The sequence below is a fragment of the Pelobates fuscus genome, chromosome 1 (assembly GCF_036172605.1).
Source record: "Pelobates fuscus isolate aPelFus1 chromosome 1, aPelFus1.pri, whole genome shotgun sequence".
Classification (NCBI taxonomy): Eukaryota; Metazoa; Chordata; class Amphibia; order Anura; family Pelobatidae; genus Pelobates; species Pelobates fuscus.
The window spans coordinates 69,154,581-69,171,178 of NC_086317.1; the positions used below are offsets into that span (position 1 = coordinate 69,154,581).

Sequence of the window (16,598 nt, forward strand, 5' to 3'; positions counted from 1 at the left end):
GTCTGGGTGCCTATTGTGTCCCTTTAAAGGAACACTCCAGGCACCATAACAACTAAATTTAGATGCAGTTCTTATGGTGCCTTAATGTGACCAAACGGTCCCTTTAAGGGTTCATATTCCTTATTGTGCATTATGATCATAACCAAAATAACTGCATTTGGATGAACTACAAACTATAACAGCTATCCTCACTGACTCTATTTCCTGAACTGCTGTAAACAAAGTCTTGGAGGAACTTTGGAATGGAGCTCACTTTGTGGCAAGCGCCTGTCGTACTGCACAGGTCTCAGTCTCGAGTTTGCAGCAGTGCCGGAAAGCGCTCGTATGAGGAAACACGTGTGCAGCTGACCATTTCCCTGTAATCATGTCTGTGTACCAGGTAGCTGCAAAGATCCTGGATAAACTGCAGCGAAAGGAGGGGGCATTGAAGACACTGGTATATGACAGCAAGTACAAGGTTTGTATTTAATGTCCTATAATCTGCTCCTGTACACACAGGACACATCTCTCACTTGTATATTTATTCTAAGATACATCCCAGGCTTCGTGATATCAGCATGTTGTATCTGTTTGTGTTCTAAACCCTAAATATCCACAATCTGGGAACTTTACCGCAATGTAATGAAAATCTGAGAAATCTCAGTGGGGTTTACTCATTAAACAGCAAAAAAGGATAATTTGACTTGGAGATTGTTACCCTATTACCTTGATACCTTTTATTCATAGGTAGGTTGCTTTAGTTTTTCAGCTCGGTATGTAGCATCTCCAGTGTGAGATTTATCAGCTCTGGGGTAATTTATCGGCCACTTGGAGGAGACTTCCAGGCTGGCATAACTATTTGAGGTAGATCGACCTGGCTGTTGTATTTCATACAGGCGCAAAGTGAAAACCTCAGAAGAAGATCTGTATTTCAGTCCTTGTACTCACCTTAAATAGTTGAAGGGATTTCTGTGTTCTTCCAGATATACTTTTTTTTTTTTTTCTCCTTTCTTTTTCTTCCCTTTGGAGTGAGCATAGGAAATCTATATAATGGGCAGATACCAGTACATTGACACAAAGTATCCAACAGTGATACACAATCTGTTTATTACTGCTTCAGACAAGTTATCGTGAATGCATTTGCCAGACTGCAATGATTTCACTATAACCAAGCTCATTGATTTTTTTGATACCTCCTAGTTAAAAATCAACAGGGCTATGTAAAGAACACTCCCTGTGCAATTGTGGTGTTTTAGGGGTTTATTATTAAAGGGACACTCCAATTTTTCATTTTACAAAAAGTGCAGATTTCAATAGAAATGAGTACTTAACCTTGTTTATATCCCCCTAGCTGTCACTCAGACACCCAGTCTTGTTACTTCCTGGTTTTTGTAGGTCAGTGAAGCTAAACTCAAGAGTCTAGACCAGGGATAGGCAACCTTTGACACTGCAGATGTTGTGGACTACATCCCCCATAATGCTGGCAAAGAATCATGGGAGGTGTAGTCCAGAACATCTGGAGTGCCAAAGGTTGCCTATGCCTGGTCTAGACAATTGTTCAGAAGACCTGCCTTGCAAAGACTTCATAATTGAAGCTGCATTGGGAAGTCTGTGATTGGACAGCAATAGCAAGTCTAGGCTTGGGAAGACTAGGAGGGGTTGTAAAGGCTGCAGACAAGAGATCTTTTTTTTATCTTAATTCTTTTCCGAGGTTATGATTTATCAGAATATTCAAGGATACATGTATGTATTTTCTGCATATATAAATCACTAGGCGCGGTATACGCCACTTCTGTCTTAGACAAGAGATCTGCAACTTTTCAAGCAATTTTTAGATATATCTAGAATGGAAAAAAAGTCATGCATGTTCTCATTTGGGTTTAGCTACTAAACAGTAACTTTCTTTTTTGTTTTGTATCTGGGTAGTGGAGTGTCCCGTTTAAAGTGGCACTGTCACTCTCTTGAACAATTAGTATTTTATACAGATGGAATCTTTATGAAATATTTATTTTGACTATGTTATAATTACACTGTAGGGGCTACTTTGTCTCTGTATATTTTCTTGGCCTGGCTTTCTTAGACTCTGGGTAGAGCTAATGTCAATCCTGACAACTGTCACCAGTGACGGCTACAGTGAATTAGCTCTGCCTATGGAGGATCACACAGTCTTGTGGGATCTTCCATAGATCTCACTGCTGTACTCTCCCGCATATGTTGGAGTACAGTAGTGACATCGACACCTGAAGTAGAAGAGGACCCACCAGAATCAGGTGGCCGTGTCTGAGAGGAACAGGTTCGGGTAAGTAAATCTTACCTTTACCTTCCCTTCCTTTCGCCAACGGACCCCCAGTGGTGATGTCACTGTCAGGGGTATGCACATTCGGCAAAGTCCTCAGACGGTGACAGTTCCACTCTCTTTTTTTTTTTTATAAATGCAAGCTAGTTTTGTTTTTGACATGACCTAGTTAAAAACCATCAGCATTATGCAAAGAGCACTCTCTGTGCAGGACTGGTAGAGGTTTGGTATTTTTTTTTAGAAGTTTATTATTAATTGATGCAGCCTAGTTTAGAGATAAGAGATCACATCATGGGTTTAATTAATATTAATATCCTTTTTACCATTTGACTATGTAATCTCAATAAAGTTTTCATCTGGATTTACCAAAGGGCTCTCTTCACTTTATCTCCTTAATTTGAGGATATCTTTTCAAGTTAAAGATAGTGTTTTACCCTGGGAAAGGTCCCTTTAGAATAACCTTTCCCATCTCTTATAGACAGTGTTCAGTTTCACTGTAAATTATTAACTTGATTTTTAAGTCATCCCTACTTGCTGCTTCACAGAGTGGTCTGCAATATATTCTTTATGATAGAACGCTTTCAAAATCAATAATAACTAATAACATCCTCTTTAAAAATATTCTTTTGTGATTTATTCATTTTAAATGTCAGACGTCGCTCAGGTGGAAGGTACCCAGGTATGTGCATTTAATTGATACATCTGTTATCTGGAACTGTGCATAGTTGTAATTCTGTCAATATTTTAGTAAACCTGTATTTTGGGACAGTACAGACAAATGTAAAAGAGCAACGTGTAAGGAATACATCAAAGGATCTGCTTAACATTCCTTGTGATTCTTGTTGGTATCAGAATATACGGCAGCTCTATGCCCTGCTCTGTGAGACCGTTCGCTATTCGGCAGTTTTGGAGGAGATCATCCAGAGTTCGTCATTCCTTAAGGGAGATGTGAAAATGACTCGAAATCTAGCCAAGGTAAGGGAAACAACCAGACTGTGGCAAAAGGTATTCACTAAACTAGGACAGCGGAGAACTGACAAAGGGAATGTAGATTGTATTATTTGATGGAAAATTAACTGTGCTGGAAAAAAAATTCTAATCCGCTATTTTAATTTCAAGCTTGCAAATGTTCCTGAAGTAGGGAATAAGCCTTTGTGTGAGGAATGTTTTTTTCCGGTTTTAACACAATGTGTGAAGAATGTAGATTACGATACCATAAACTACCCTATTGCCAGCAATAAACACAGATAATAAATACTATGACGAATTGGCACTGTAAATTTTGGTTACTTTTTTATTTTTTCCATTAGAAAAAACAGACCATTAAATTACACGGTTTGAACTATTTTCACTTTAGTGTTTTCTTTAATGGCATTAATGACCCCAAAGGTACACTCCAAGTACCATAGTTGCACAGTAAACTGTAGTGATTATAGTATCAAGAGCTGATCTGGAATTGCTGTTGCAATTCATGGTTTAGTGAGTTACCGTATTCTGTTTTTGTGGGCACATTGCAAAGTTTGAAAGAGGGTTGTGTAAGGATTTTTTTTCTTTGTTACATACTCAGATTTTTGTCTTGATCTATTATGATGGCTGAACAGTGGGGGTGACCAGTACTTATATTTGCCTCCAGTAGTAGAGACAGTAAGCTAGTAATAAAGTTCTATGTAAATTCCTTTTAATGTAAAGCTCTTTGGTGTAAGGAAGAAGCAGTGTTTTTGAAAGTAAATCCATTTCATTCATCTTTAGGTGGTTGTTTATGATTTGCTGTTTGGGAAAGGTGTGCAGTGTGGAGGTCGTTTAAAAGCAGTGGTCATTGCGCACCGAACGCGGCTTCGAGCTGAACTTGCTCGAATGAAGGTGAAGAAGAATGTTAGCAGCAATAAGGACTTGGTGACCTCTTTGGGTGGTCCATCTGCAGGTTAGTGTAATTATTATTATTATTATAATTATGATATTTATAGAGCGCCGTCAAATTCCGCAGCGCTTTACAATGGGTGGACGAACAGACATGTAGTTGTAACCAGACAAGATGGACACGCAGGAACAGAGGGGTTGAGGGCCCTGCTCAATGAGCTTACATGCCAGAGGGAGTGGGGTAAAATTACACAAAAAGGTAAGGATAGTATTAGACTAGTGGCAGTTGCAGAAGAGGAATCAGTTGGGACTTATTAACAGTTTAATTGATACGCTTTTATAAAGAAGTGGGTTTTTAACGATTTTTTGAACGAGTGGAGACTGGGTGAGCATCTAATGGAGGGGGGAAGCGACTTCCACAGGAACGGTGCAGCCCTCGAGAAGTCTTGAAGGCGAGCATCAGAGGTGGGAGTACGGACAGAAGATAGACATAAGTCTTCAGCAGATCGTAAGGGCCTAGACGAGACATACTTGTGTATAAGGGAGGATAGATAGGTGGGAGCAGCATCATGTAGAGATTTGAAAGCAAGAACCAGAATTTTAATTCCCTAATTGCGATACTATTGGAACTGTTGGTGTTTGATAACCATCTGATCTCTCTCATTACAGGCCCTGCCATGCCACGGTATGTCCGTGTCAACACACTTAAGACTTCCACTAATGAGATCATTACTTACTTTAAGCGTCAAGACTACACCTACTTGGGCAAAGCACGCAGGTGAATAATTAATTTTTTTAATCGAAGCAGAAGACTTCATTCTCAAATTCTCCATGCACAAACAGTATTATTCACCAAAATGTTAATTGTCAGAAATTCAAAAGTTATTTTAAAGTGTAAAATGTCCAAACTGAAAACATGGCTTAGAAATGTTTCTAATGTAGCTGTGTTGTGCTAATACTATAAATTGATAAATTCTGACTTTATTGGCTGAATGACAAAGTTATTCCCTAACACCGTAGTGGAGAAAATTAGATTTGAGGTTCTGAGGCAAAAAGTGTGTTTTAAACCTTGATGTGTTTCAATCCTCACTCTCCTGAGAGCCACATTATATGACTGTCGTTCAACACACTTGACATCCTCTTTTTTTTTTTTTGTAGAGATCTGTCTTATGTCAACTAACATTGTTACAACGATTCTGACTGATACCTAATAAGTCACAGTAAGAGACTTGTTCAAGGAATCAGTGATATCTAAGACTGTCCTGCAGTGCAGTAAAATGATAATATACAACGTAACCACTGCAGCTTGGTGTAGTGGTGCCAGGAGTTCCTGGTGCTGCACATTGGTAAACAGTCAGACTGTTTTCAAACTGTTTGACACCTGGCTTTTTCGAGCCCTGCACTGCTTCCATTCTGAGCTGATATGCTAATGTGGGCGCAGGTTTGGGCTTTATTCATTGGCGGAGTGTGTCAGCTGACCGCTCTTAATTGTCTATGTCCAATGTTGGTATGACAGTGCGAACGTATTGGCCAAGACAGTCTTCCGACACAACAATGTAAGTGTAAACTGTTTGTGAACAGTGTGGCAGTTTACCATTAGATGGCGCTAGGGGACTTATTGCAGGACAACCACTACTGCACACTGTAGAGATTATGATGGTTAGAGTAGCTCTTTAACAGGTTGTGTTGGGTGCTTTCAGAGTTCTTTTACAATAGGAATATTGAAATAAGAGTTAAAAAATAAAAAAATTAGATCTTTCATGAAACGCTGATCTAATGAACACAATTGTACTAACATGGACTTCTCCATCATGTAGGATTGAGGAACTATCAGAGCTTGGACAGAGGAAAGGGAAGAAGTTCCTGCAGGATCTTCATGTTCCAGATCTATTGGCGTTCCCTCCAGACACAGATTTCCACAAAGATGCCTTATACCTAGCAGGGCACCTTATACTGCAGGACAAGGTAGGATTTCCAGCTCATAGATCGGGCCCCAATCAGGAAATGCCAGAAACAAAAAACAGCCTCACACTCAATAAGATTAAATATCTTTATTTCATCATATCAAACGTAAGACAGGCTGAAGACCGCACAGGGAACCACGAAGTAGGGAAACTGGAACCACCGTCTACCACATTTTATACTGTTAGCACATAGACCTGGCGTTTCCTGACTGGGGCCCAATGTCTGACCTATAGGACACACAGACCTTCCAGCTCCCTAGGCCCTAATAATTATTGTCCAAAAAAATCCCATCATGCAATGTCATTTACCCTAGGCAAGCTGCCTCCCTGCTTTGCTGCTGTCTCCTCCTGTGGGATCCTTTGTCATTGATGCATGTGCTGCACCCGGGAACAAGACAAGCCACATAGCTGCCATTTTGCAGAACAAGGGGTACGTAGAACAAATCAAAGGAGCTAAATCAAGGCCAAATTGATGCATCAATTAGAACTTTTTTGTTTACAGCAGTATGGAGATATGTAGATTAAATGTAATGTTAACCAATCATAAGTCAGGATCCTGTTTGTTCATCGATGGAGGATTCATAGCCAATAGATTGCTTACAATGATAGGTGCCCTACTTGCTTATTTAGTAAAGTAAGAATTCAAAGTGAATTTAACATTTATAGCCAAACTGGAAACAAAATCTCTTAAGTCAGCGATGCTTTCAATTCCGCTATTCTGAATTCACTTTGAATTCTCACTTTAGTGAATGACGGTGTTAGTGTTCCTTTGTGTCATTGTTTGTGCATCCTATAACCACGCTCCCTTTGGCTGTTCTTCATAATGTCCAGTTTCTGTGTTCTGGTTTCAGGGAGCGTCCAGGTAACCTTTATTTGCAGTCTTAAAATTAGGTGGATGGTCTGTTTGACAAAACTTGTCTATGGTCTTCACCAAATGTGAAATTATGGAACAAATCGTAGACATTCTATTGTTGTGCAATGGGAAGCTGTGCCTCGTCAGGTCTCACACTTTCCATTAGCTGTTGTTGACTAGAAATGTACCCCCGGTGAGTGTGCTATGCACCCTCCAGGCTTGCAGTGGAGAAATAACTTTTAATGCCTGGGTAGTAATACAGGTCTTGAATTTTAACTCCTGGTTGTGCTACAACAAATATATTCTGTCTGTTGTATATCCTTACTTTGTTTCATGTCTTTACACTGACCTCTGTAATGTTCAGTTGTATTAATAAAGCTTTATAAAAAAAATCTTCAGGTCAGGCTTGCATCGTATTCAGTTCTTCCACAGCAGTTGAAGAAGGGAATCTGAATTCACTTTAGTAGGAGGACAGTTCCTACAGGGACATTGTTATATTAGTGTTTTGCTACATGCCTTTTCTGCTTCTAGGAGAGTTTTTGCTTTTGACCTGGATACCAAGCGTGTATCCACTATGAGCACGCTGCTGTTACGAGCTGGAGTCACATGTCAGGAGCTGGCGAATCAAGACTTCCTTACCGTCAGACTAGATGATCCTAAATATCAGAAAGTGAGCCATATCCTGGTGGATCCTTCATGTAGCGGTTCAGGTAAATAAGATTAACAGAAATTGGCAATGGGCGGTGAAACAGCCTTCTGACTGGATGGTATATCTAACCAGGTAGTAGAGTGCTGCACACTAGTATCGTGATGCAAAAGAGCTCTGTGGGGGAGGTCTGCTAGCCCCTAATGTAAACCAAGAAGTAAAGAGGCAATAATCGTGTATTAGCCTGACACCCCTCCCAATGTGTCCCATTCCCTTAGCTCCTCACATGTGTCTCATTCCCTTGGCCCCTCCCCATATGTGTAATATCTTTCCCTTACCCTCCCATGTGTCTCATTCCCTTAGCCCTCCACCCTTTCTCCTACCCCCCTTAGCCCCCTACCCTGTGTTTTCTACCCTTTTCTACCCTTAGCTTCCCTATGTGTCTCATTCAGGTTTTTCATTCCCAACCTAATCCCCCTGCCCCCCATTGTGTCTCATTTCCCTAGCACCCCCTTTGTGTCTCACCTCCACTGTGGACTGTGCTAGAAGATCTTGTTTCCCTCCAGCCGGTCTGACAGGTAGCAGCTTGCCGCTCTCAGTAGGTGCACCTCCTGTCAGACCGGGTAGAGGGAAACAAGCTCCTCTACCACGGTCTGCGGCTCGGACACACTACAAATAACAACAGGCAGGAAGGGATCGCTGTGCAGTGCGTTCAGTTGGATCCTTAACCCTAAGGCAGCTACGTGTTCTGCCTTATGGTAGCACCAGCCCTGAAAAGTTTTGCGAGCCACATTGGACCGTCTTAAGAACCACATGCGGTTCACGAGCCATAGTTTGACCGTGACGGTCGTAGACTGATAATTATATGCCTAGGTCACAGATTACCGCTGCCATGCAGCAATCAATCCCTATTACTCCATCCCAGTGTGATTTTATGCCGTCTGCTCCCATACTGCTTCAGTATTATGACAGGTGTCCTGGTTGGGCCACATACTTAATATACATGGTAGAAGAGAATCACAGTGTAATTGGATAAATGCACTGTAAGAGGAAGATAAGCGTTCTGCAATTATGGTGTTAAAGGACTCTGCAGGCTTTAGCACTTACAACCAGCTTGAGCATTGTGGAATAGCCAATGATATGCTGTATATTTATACATAAATATCTTCTGCCACTATGAATCTTACAGCACTTTTGGCCATCATTCTTCACTTTTTTGTGATAAGTGTTATCTCTTCGCCAGGAATGCCCGATCTAATGAGAGTTCACACAGATGCATCATCAGGCCCAGAGCAGGAGAAACGTCTGCAGGCGCTGTCAGGATTCCAGTGTCGTGCTGTGTCCCATGCACTGAGTTTCCCATCCGTACAACGTGTTGTATACTCCACCTGCTCCATCCACCAGCAGGAGAATGAAGATGTGGTGATGAAATGTCTGGAGCAAAACCCAGATTTTAGGTTAGTAGTTGCTCTAGGAAGTATCCCTTACCTAACTAGGAACCTACCTATTTAACAAAAAATGTTCCCGAAAAAAGTACTGAAACCACTCTAAGCACCATAATGTGAGGTCTCACAAGTGGCCAATTTTTTGAGGAAAGTGCTGTAAAACATTCAGATTGACCTTGCTGTGGCCAATGTGATCTTAAATAATCAATATAATAATAGTATTTTTATTCTGAATGCCTACTGCACCAATAATGTTTATCAATACACCTATAGTACTAACTCCAAAAAGTAGTCAAACGGACTGTGATATCACAAATGAGCCATTAAAATATCATGATATTAAAAATGATTGAGAAATACCGTATTTATCGGCGTATAACACGCACCTCATTTTAAGAAGGAAATTCCAGGAAATGTCCCCCCCTCCCATAGTATCCCCCCCCCTTTCCATAGTATTCTCCACCCCCTCCCATAGTGTTCCCCCCCCCTCATCCCATAGTATGCCCCCCCCTTCCATAGTATTCTCCCCCCCTCATCCCATAGTATTCTCCCCCCCCCCTTTCCCTCTCCTTGTCCCATATTTACTTACCTGTCTTGAAGCGTGGGCCGGTGTTCAGCGCGCACCGCGGTACTGGAACTTCAATTTCAGGTTCTGGTTTCCGGCAGGACTGAAAGGAAGTGTGCACACTTCCTTTCAGTCCAGCCGGAAACCGGAACCTGAAATTGAAGTTCCAGTACCGCGGTGCGCGCTGAACACCGGCCCACGCTTCAAGACAGGTAAGTAAATATGGTATATCGGCGTATAACACGCACCCATCATTTCCCCCCTATTTTCAGGGAGAAAAAGTGCGTGTTATACGCCGATAAATAAGATAGTTAAAGGAACTTAACATTGAATTATGTATTGACATTACTTTTAAAGTGTACATTAAGTAGCAGATTTATGGATTTTTAATAAGTCTGAATATAAATACAGTGCATTTCTTCTGTCAGTCTGTTCTGTGCAAACATGGCTATGTGACTGGCTAAATGTGCCATATGATTATCTGCTGTCAAATTTAAGGATCATGTCATGATAACATGCTTATCTTGCAGGTTGGTAAATGCTTTACCATCATGGCCATTACGAGGATTCAATACCTTCCCAGAGTCAAGTTACTGTTTACGAGCTTCGCTTTCTGACACTTTCACCAATGGGTTTTTCATTGCAGTCTTTGAGCGCAAAAGCAATCAAAATGAAAGGTATATAGCAAATTTTATTTTTTCATTAAACCCTGTGCATACACATGTTAGACATATTTTTAATAAGCTCCACTTACTTTAACCTTTGCTCTAAAGTCAGTCTTTGATAGAGGGGTAAAAAAAACAAACCCTAAATTTAAAGGAACACTGTAGTCACCAAAACAAGTCCAGCTTATTGTATTTGTGCTGGTGCGTATAATCATTCCCTTCAGGCCTTTAGCAGTAAACACTGACTTTTCAGAGCAAATGCAGTGTTTACATTACAGCCTAGGAATACCTCCACTGGCCACTCTTCAGATGGCTGTTCGAGGTGCTTCCCGGGGCAATGCTGCACAGTGTCTCCACCCTCTGCATGGAGGCACTGAACTTTCCGCATAGAGATGCATTGATTCAATGCATTTCTATGAGGAGATACAGATTGGTCAGGGCTGTGTTTGACTTGTGCTAGCTTTGACCCTGAAGCAGTCCTTGGCAAGCTCAGCCAATTCAATGCTTTCCAGTGGGAAAGCATTGTGCTTGGCCAGATCACCACTTTTGATGATGTCAGTCAAGCAGGCAGATAAGGGGCATACTAAAATAAAGGTAAGATTACTATATTTCCTAATGTGATTTATACCCCACCTCCTATAGCTTGTTTGAGCAGGGTCCTCTTCAACCTATTGTTCCTGTAAGTTTTCTTGTAATTGTCCTATTTATAGTTAAATCCCCCCTCTCATAATATTGTAAAGCGCTATATAAATGGCAAGAATAAAAATATTTAGGTGGGCAAGTGAATTAGGGGGGCCAGGAATAGGTTTGTGTTCCTGACCCTATAGTGTTCCTTTAAGCTTCATTCAGGCCTTTTGTGTTATGCAGCGGAAGTATATTTGATATTTTTAAAATGAAAAACTGGCAGCAGGTACAAAACCATAATGACTATGTAACATAATTGTCTTAATGTGTTGGTATTTCAAACCTTTTTTGAAGCATTGCAAGGGACACTAACTTTTGACTTTATCCCAAAAGATTTCTTTGAATTTAGAGTTTTTGTTTGGAATAACCGAACAGCAATCTATGCAAATAATAATAAAGGTTATTCTTAATTTAAGAACCATTTTATAGTAAATTGTTTGACTACTTTGGCAACTAGTCTTTATTTTTTATATTATTATAAGAAACTTATGCATGACTTGCAAATGAAAATTGTACATGCTACAGGTGATAATGAGCGTTTATTATTTCAGTTCTACTCCGACTACAGTGGAGAAAAACTGCCATAGTGCTGCCCAGACAAAAGACGATTTAAAAGTGTCACAGGGCGGGGATGAAAGGCAAAACGGTCCAGTCGTAGACTCTGGAAACTGTATAAAAAAGAAAACTCGCAAGAGGAAAAAGAAACGCAAGACAGAATTGCAGTAAATAAAAATCTGACCTATTTAAAGTTCCTGTGTGGGTTTTTTGTGAGAGAGAGATTAAGCACTAGCTATAAATATGTCCCAGACAAATCTTAATTTGGTGAGTGGCAGTGTAACCACATACTGCGGAACAAGTGGACAGTATGGAAGTGAGGTCCTGCTGCTAATTTAATACACAGTACTGGTAATCGGCAGAGACAGCTTTCTAATTCTGTCAGGGTTACCTTTCCACAGAGTGACTCCATTTCTGATCAATCCATCACATTTCTATCTTAATTTGGGTATTTTGCATTAATTAACACGGCAATGGTTTGGACAGTAAAATGGTTTTCGTGCTTAGAATAATTTTCTTTAGCAGATCAATCACAATGGCAGCTTTATGGTCCCACCTTTATATTATGTTAAGACAACCCTTCTTCCCAAACAGTTTTTCATGTCCTTTCTGCTGTGAGTGAGAGCAAATGACTCATTCATTAATATTGCTATGGCAATTGCACAAGAAAAAAAAAACAACCTAAAACCTAGCTCCATACAGCTTTTGTTAAAGGAACACTATAAGGTTGGGGATACACCTTTATATTCCTGACCATATAGTGTTCCTTTAACAAAAGTGTTATTATTGCGGTGGCCAACACCCTTAAAAAGCTGTGAAGCTCACCTTTATTCAACACTGGTTCCACCACCACCTCCTTGGCTGACATAATCAGAATTGATGATCTCAGCCAAGGAGGCGGGCGGAGCCAGACACCGCACTGGTCAATCAGAATCTCCTCAGATGCATTGAATCAATGCATTTCTGAGGAATGTTCAGCGTGACGCTAAACGTCAATGCTGCACTGACCACTACTGGAGGTGTCTCTAAGGAGCAATGTAAACACTCTTTTCTCAAACAAAAAAACAAAAAAAAGCAGTGTTTATATTAAAAACAGGGACCTAATATACTCACCAGAACTACATTAAGCTGCAGTTATTATAGTGACTAGATTATCCCTTTCAATTATTCTAGAAATAACTTGAAAATAAATCTATGCCTGTATATGGATATATGAAGGGGTGGCTCCACATTCAAATTGCTGGTTGCACTGGTGTGTTGTTGGATAGTTAAAGGGACACTCCAGTGCCAGGAAAACAAATCGTTTTTCTGGCAATGCAGGTCCCCTCTCCCTCCCACACCCCATCCCATGTTGCTGAAGGGGTGAAAACCCCTCCAGTGACTTACCTCAGACCACCACCGATGTCCCTCGGTGGTGGTTTAGGGTCCGCCCACGCTCCTCCCCCGACGGCTGACCGATTGGCGCGCACGCGCATTAGACCTCCCTATAGGAAAGCATTGTAAATGCTTTCCTATGGGGATTTTAGCAACCCTGGAGTTCCTCACATAGCGTGAGGACGTCCAGCGACGCTCTAGCACAGAAAACCTATGCTAGAAACCAGGTAGTGCCCTCTAGTGGCTGTCTAGTAGACAGCCACTTGAGAAGGAGTTAACCCTGCAAGGTAATTATTGCAGTTTATAAAAACTGCAAAAATTACACTTGCAGGGTTAAGAGTAGTGGGAGTTGGCACCCAGACCACTCCAATGGGCAGAAGTGATCTGGGTGCCTGGAGTGTCCCTTTAAATGAAAAGCATGTGGATTTACTCATATTGCTCAAATAATGAGTTATAAGGTGTGACATATATCCCTGAAGGAGCATTCAAATATTTATGCATACCAAAGTGAATGGTTTTTCCATGGACAACACTGTCCTCTCAACCTGCATTTACTTCTCTCTCTCTCCTCCTCCCTCCCCCCCCCCCCCTCCCCTCCCCTCCCGGGCGTGCATTCCACCACTGTAAGCAGTCGCAAAGCCTGCGCACAGTAGGCAAGTCGCCCGGGAACACCCCCAAAAATTGCTGGCTCTGTAACCTCCATTGGAAGAGGTGTCTTTCAACTAACAACCCAGGGAACCATCAGACAGGACCCCCTGGCAGAAGCCTGTGCGCCTCCCCAGCCTTCATTCCTGCAGTCCGCCCCAGTGATGGGATAACTGCAATTTTACGCACCGTAAATTCCTTTTTCCTTAATATGGTGGCAGTACAATAGGGATGTACTCTTCCCTTAGGGCAAGCATCTGAAAGAAATAATTAACATAAAAAGTTCCTCCCCTTACCAGGTATAAGAGACCCTGCAGCCTTAGGACCTCAGTACGTATCAAGAACACCACAGTGGAACCACAAAAACCTCAGAAAACTTATTAGATAAAGGGAGGGTGTGCTGTACTGCCACCATATTAAGGAAAAAGGAATTTACGGTGAGTAAAATTGCAGTTTTTCCTGGCATATGGTGGCAGTACAATAGGGATATATCGAGATCCCAGAGTAAGGGCGGGAATTTAGGCCATAACAGCTTGTAACACCCTGTGCCCGAAATCCGCGTCAGAGGCAGAGAATACATCTAGCCTGTAATGTTTCAAAAGGTGTTGAAAGAAGACCAGGAAACCCCTTTACATCTCTTCCTGAGATGCACATGCTTTTTTTGGCCCAAGACGTAGCCATGGCTCTAGTGGAATGTGCTTTCAAGGAAGCAGGCATAGGAAGGGTCGATGAAGAATAAGCTAACTTTATAACCTCTATCACCCATCTTGCCAAAGTGGCTTTGGATGCCACTTGACCTTTGAATTTTCAAAAAAAATTTACGAAAAGATGATCCGTCTTCCTATATGCAGAGGAGCGTTCTAAGTAGATTTTAAGCGACCTCCCTACATCCAGTAGGTTCCAATCAAACTCCCAATCAGACTTAGCCGGACCAATGAAGGAAGGTAGACAAATAGGTTGGTTTATAACTTTGGAGGAGACGACTTTAGGAAGAAAGGAAGGTTTAGGGAACATAACCACTTTATCCGGGTAAAAATTAGTAAAGTCAGGCGAGGAGGACAGTGCCTGTAGTTCCCCAACTCTTAGCTGAAGTAATTGCTACCAAAAACACGGATTTTAGGGACACATTCTTCAAAGAGGCCTTTTCTAAAGGCTCAAATGGCTGAGAACACAGAAATTTTAAAACCAAGGACAAATCCCAAGAGGGAAAACGGATTTTAATAGGAGGCTTTAAGAGCACAACTGCTTTAAAAAACCTCCTAATGAGGATTAGAAGCTCAATTTTTCACCAAAAAATGACAAAGCAGAAACTTGGACCTTGAGGGTAGAAAGACTAAAACCCTGTTCAAGACAATCTTGCAAAAAATGAAGGATTGTGTCAGACGGATGGGATCTAATGCAATCTTTAGCAATGCACCAGTGAAGAAATCTTGTCCAAATCTTCAAGTATATAGAAGAGGTAGAGCTCCTGGCGGAATTTAAAAGCAATTGAAACCTCTTTCTTAATACCCTTATGATGCAGAATCAGCCTTGCAGCAGCCAAGCTATCAATTTGAACATCTTCAACACTCCCACTGGGACCTCCGCGTTTTCCAGGAAATCCAGCGTAACCGGAAGAGTCCAGTCCTCTAAAGTCATATTCTTCAAAACCAAGAACCAGCTGCGATTTGGCCAGCACGGCAGTATGGCCAGGAGACGTGTCTGATCTGATACCACTTTTTGCAGAATTCTCAGGATTAAGCTTACCGGGGGAAAGATGTACGCAAGGGGAAATTCCCACCGGATTGAAAGACCATCTATTACCAGAGGCCTGTCCACCGTGAAGAGGGAGGCAAACAAACTCACTTTTGCATTGGATCTTCTTGCCATAAGGTCTATAACTGGAAGACCCGAATCTCTCCACCAGCTGAGCAAAAACTTCTTGATTGAGAGACCACTCGTTCTGGGACCATTTTGATCTGCTCAAATAGTCTACAACCACGAATGTGAACTGCTGAAATGTCGTCCAGATGGTACTGAGCCCAAGACCTGATCCGTGAGCAAAGGAGATTTTTTTACTTTTGTACCGCCTTGTTTGTTCAGGTAGGACACAGTAGTCTGATTGTCTGACTGGATCTTTACAGCTTTCCCCCAAATAAAAACTTTGAACTGTTGAAGGGCGTAGAAGACAGCTAGCATTTCTCTGAAATTTGAAGATTCCTTTGTTTCGTCTTTTGGCCAAACACCCTGTCTTAAGTGATATCCTAGGTGAGCTCCCAACCTGTGAGGAGTCTGTCGAAATTACTACCCAAGATTTTAGATGAAAGGACCGGCCTTTTGTAAGGAATTTTTCCTCCAGCCACCAAGAGATTCTCTCTTTTGTATGATCTGATATAAACATGGTTGCATCCAAGTCTTCTTCCTTTTTTGACCACTGCGCAAGGATTTCCCATTGTAAGGGCCTTGATTCCGCTCTGGCCCATTTTACTGCTGGAATCGTAGGTCAGATGACCCAAAACCTGCATGGCTTTTCTTACGGAACATTCCGATACTTGAAGTAGTTTTGTTAACAAATTTTTTAATCTTTTTCTTCTTCTTGCTTGAAAGATGAATTGACAGAGTGTCTGACTTGATCAAAAACCCTAAAAACAGGATGGACTTTGAAGGGGTAAGGTGTGACTTTTCTAGATTTATAATCCAACCATGTTCTTCCAGGACTTTTAGAGTGTAGGTCACATCTGAGTTCAGCGTGGTTCTTGAATCTGCTTTTATCCACCAGTCGTCCAAATAGGGCACGATTGTGATACCTTGTAGCCTTAAGAGTGCTGTGATAGGCGTGAGGATCTTTGTAAAAATCCTAGGTGCCGAGGCTAGCCTGAACGGGAGAGCTTTGAACTGGAAATGGATGCTTTTCCCTTTCTTTATAGCAAACCTGAGGTATCTTCTTGAGTTCACATCCATAGGAACATGCAGATAGGCATCCGTCAGATCCAAGGTGGCCATATATTCTCCTTTTCGAAGGATGTGTGTGACAGACTATTGTCTCCATTCTGAAGACAAGTCTGGTTTTGGAACAAGGAACAAACAGGAG

General features: G+C 41.5%; 1 protein-coding gene across 1 annotated transcript; it reads left to right on the forward strand.

Annotated features, from left to right (window-relative positions):
• Window positions 1–291: 291 nt before the first annotated feature.
• NSUN5 (NOP2/Sun RNA methyltransferase 5) lies at window positions 292–11,687 on the forward strand. The gene is made up of 10 exons (XM_063443757.1): window positions 292–457; window positions 3,128–3,250; window positions 4,025–4,196; window positions 4,802–4,910; window positions 5,950–6,097; window positions 6,411–6,526; window positions 7,481–7,659; window positions 8,839–9,052; window positions 10,136–10,282; window positions 11,506–11,687. The coding sequence occupies exons 1-10, from the start codon at window positions 365–367 to the stop codon at window positions 11,678–11,680; spliced, it is 1,476 nt and encodes a 491-aa protein (XP_063299827.1). The 5' UTR covers window positions 292–364; the 3' UTR covers window positions 11,681–11,687.
• Window positions 11,688–16,598: the final 4,911 nt, after the last annotated feature.

Excerpts from the sequence above, each read along its gene's own strand:
- NSUN5 (XM_063443757.1), top strand. The coding sequence starts at position 365 with ATGTCTGTGTACCAGGTAGCTGCAAAGATCCTGGATAAACTGCAGCGA. Across the intron at positions 6,098-6,410 it reads ACCTTATACTGCAGGACAAG|GCAAGCTGCCTCCCTGCTTT; the intron begins GTAGGATTTCCA and ends CATTTACCCTAG. Across the intron at positions 7,660-8,838 it reads TCCTTCATGTAGCGGTTCAG|GAATGCCCGATCTAATGAGA; the intron begins GTAAATAAGATT and ends TCTCTTCGCCAG.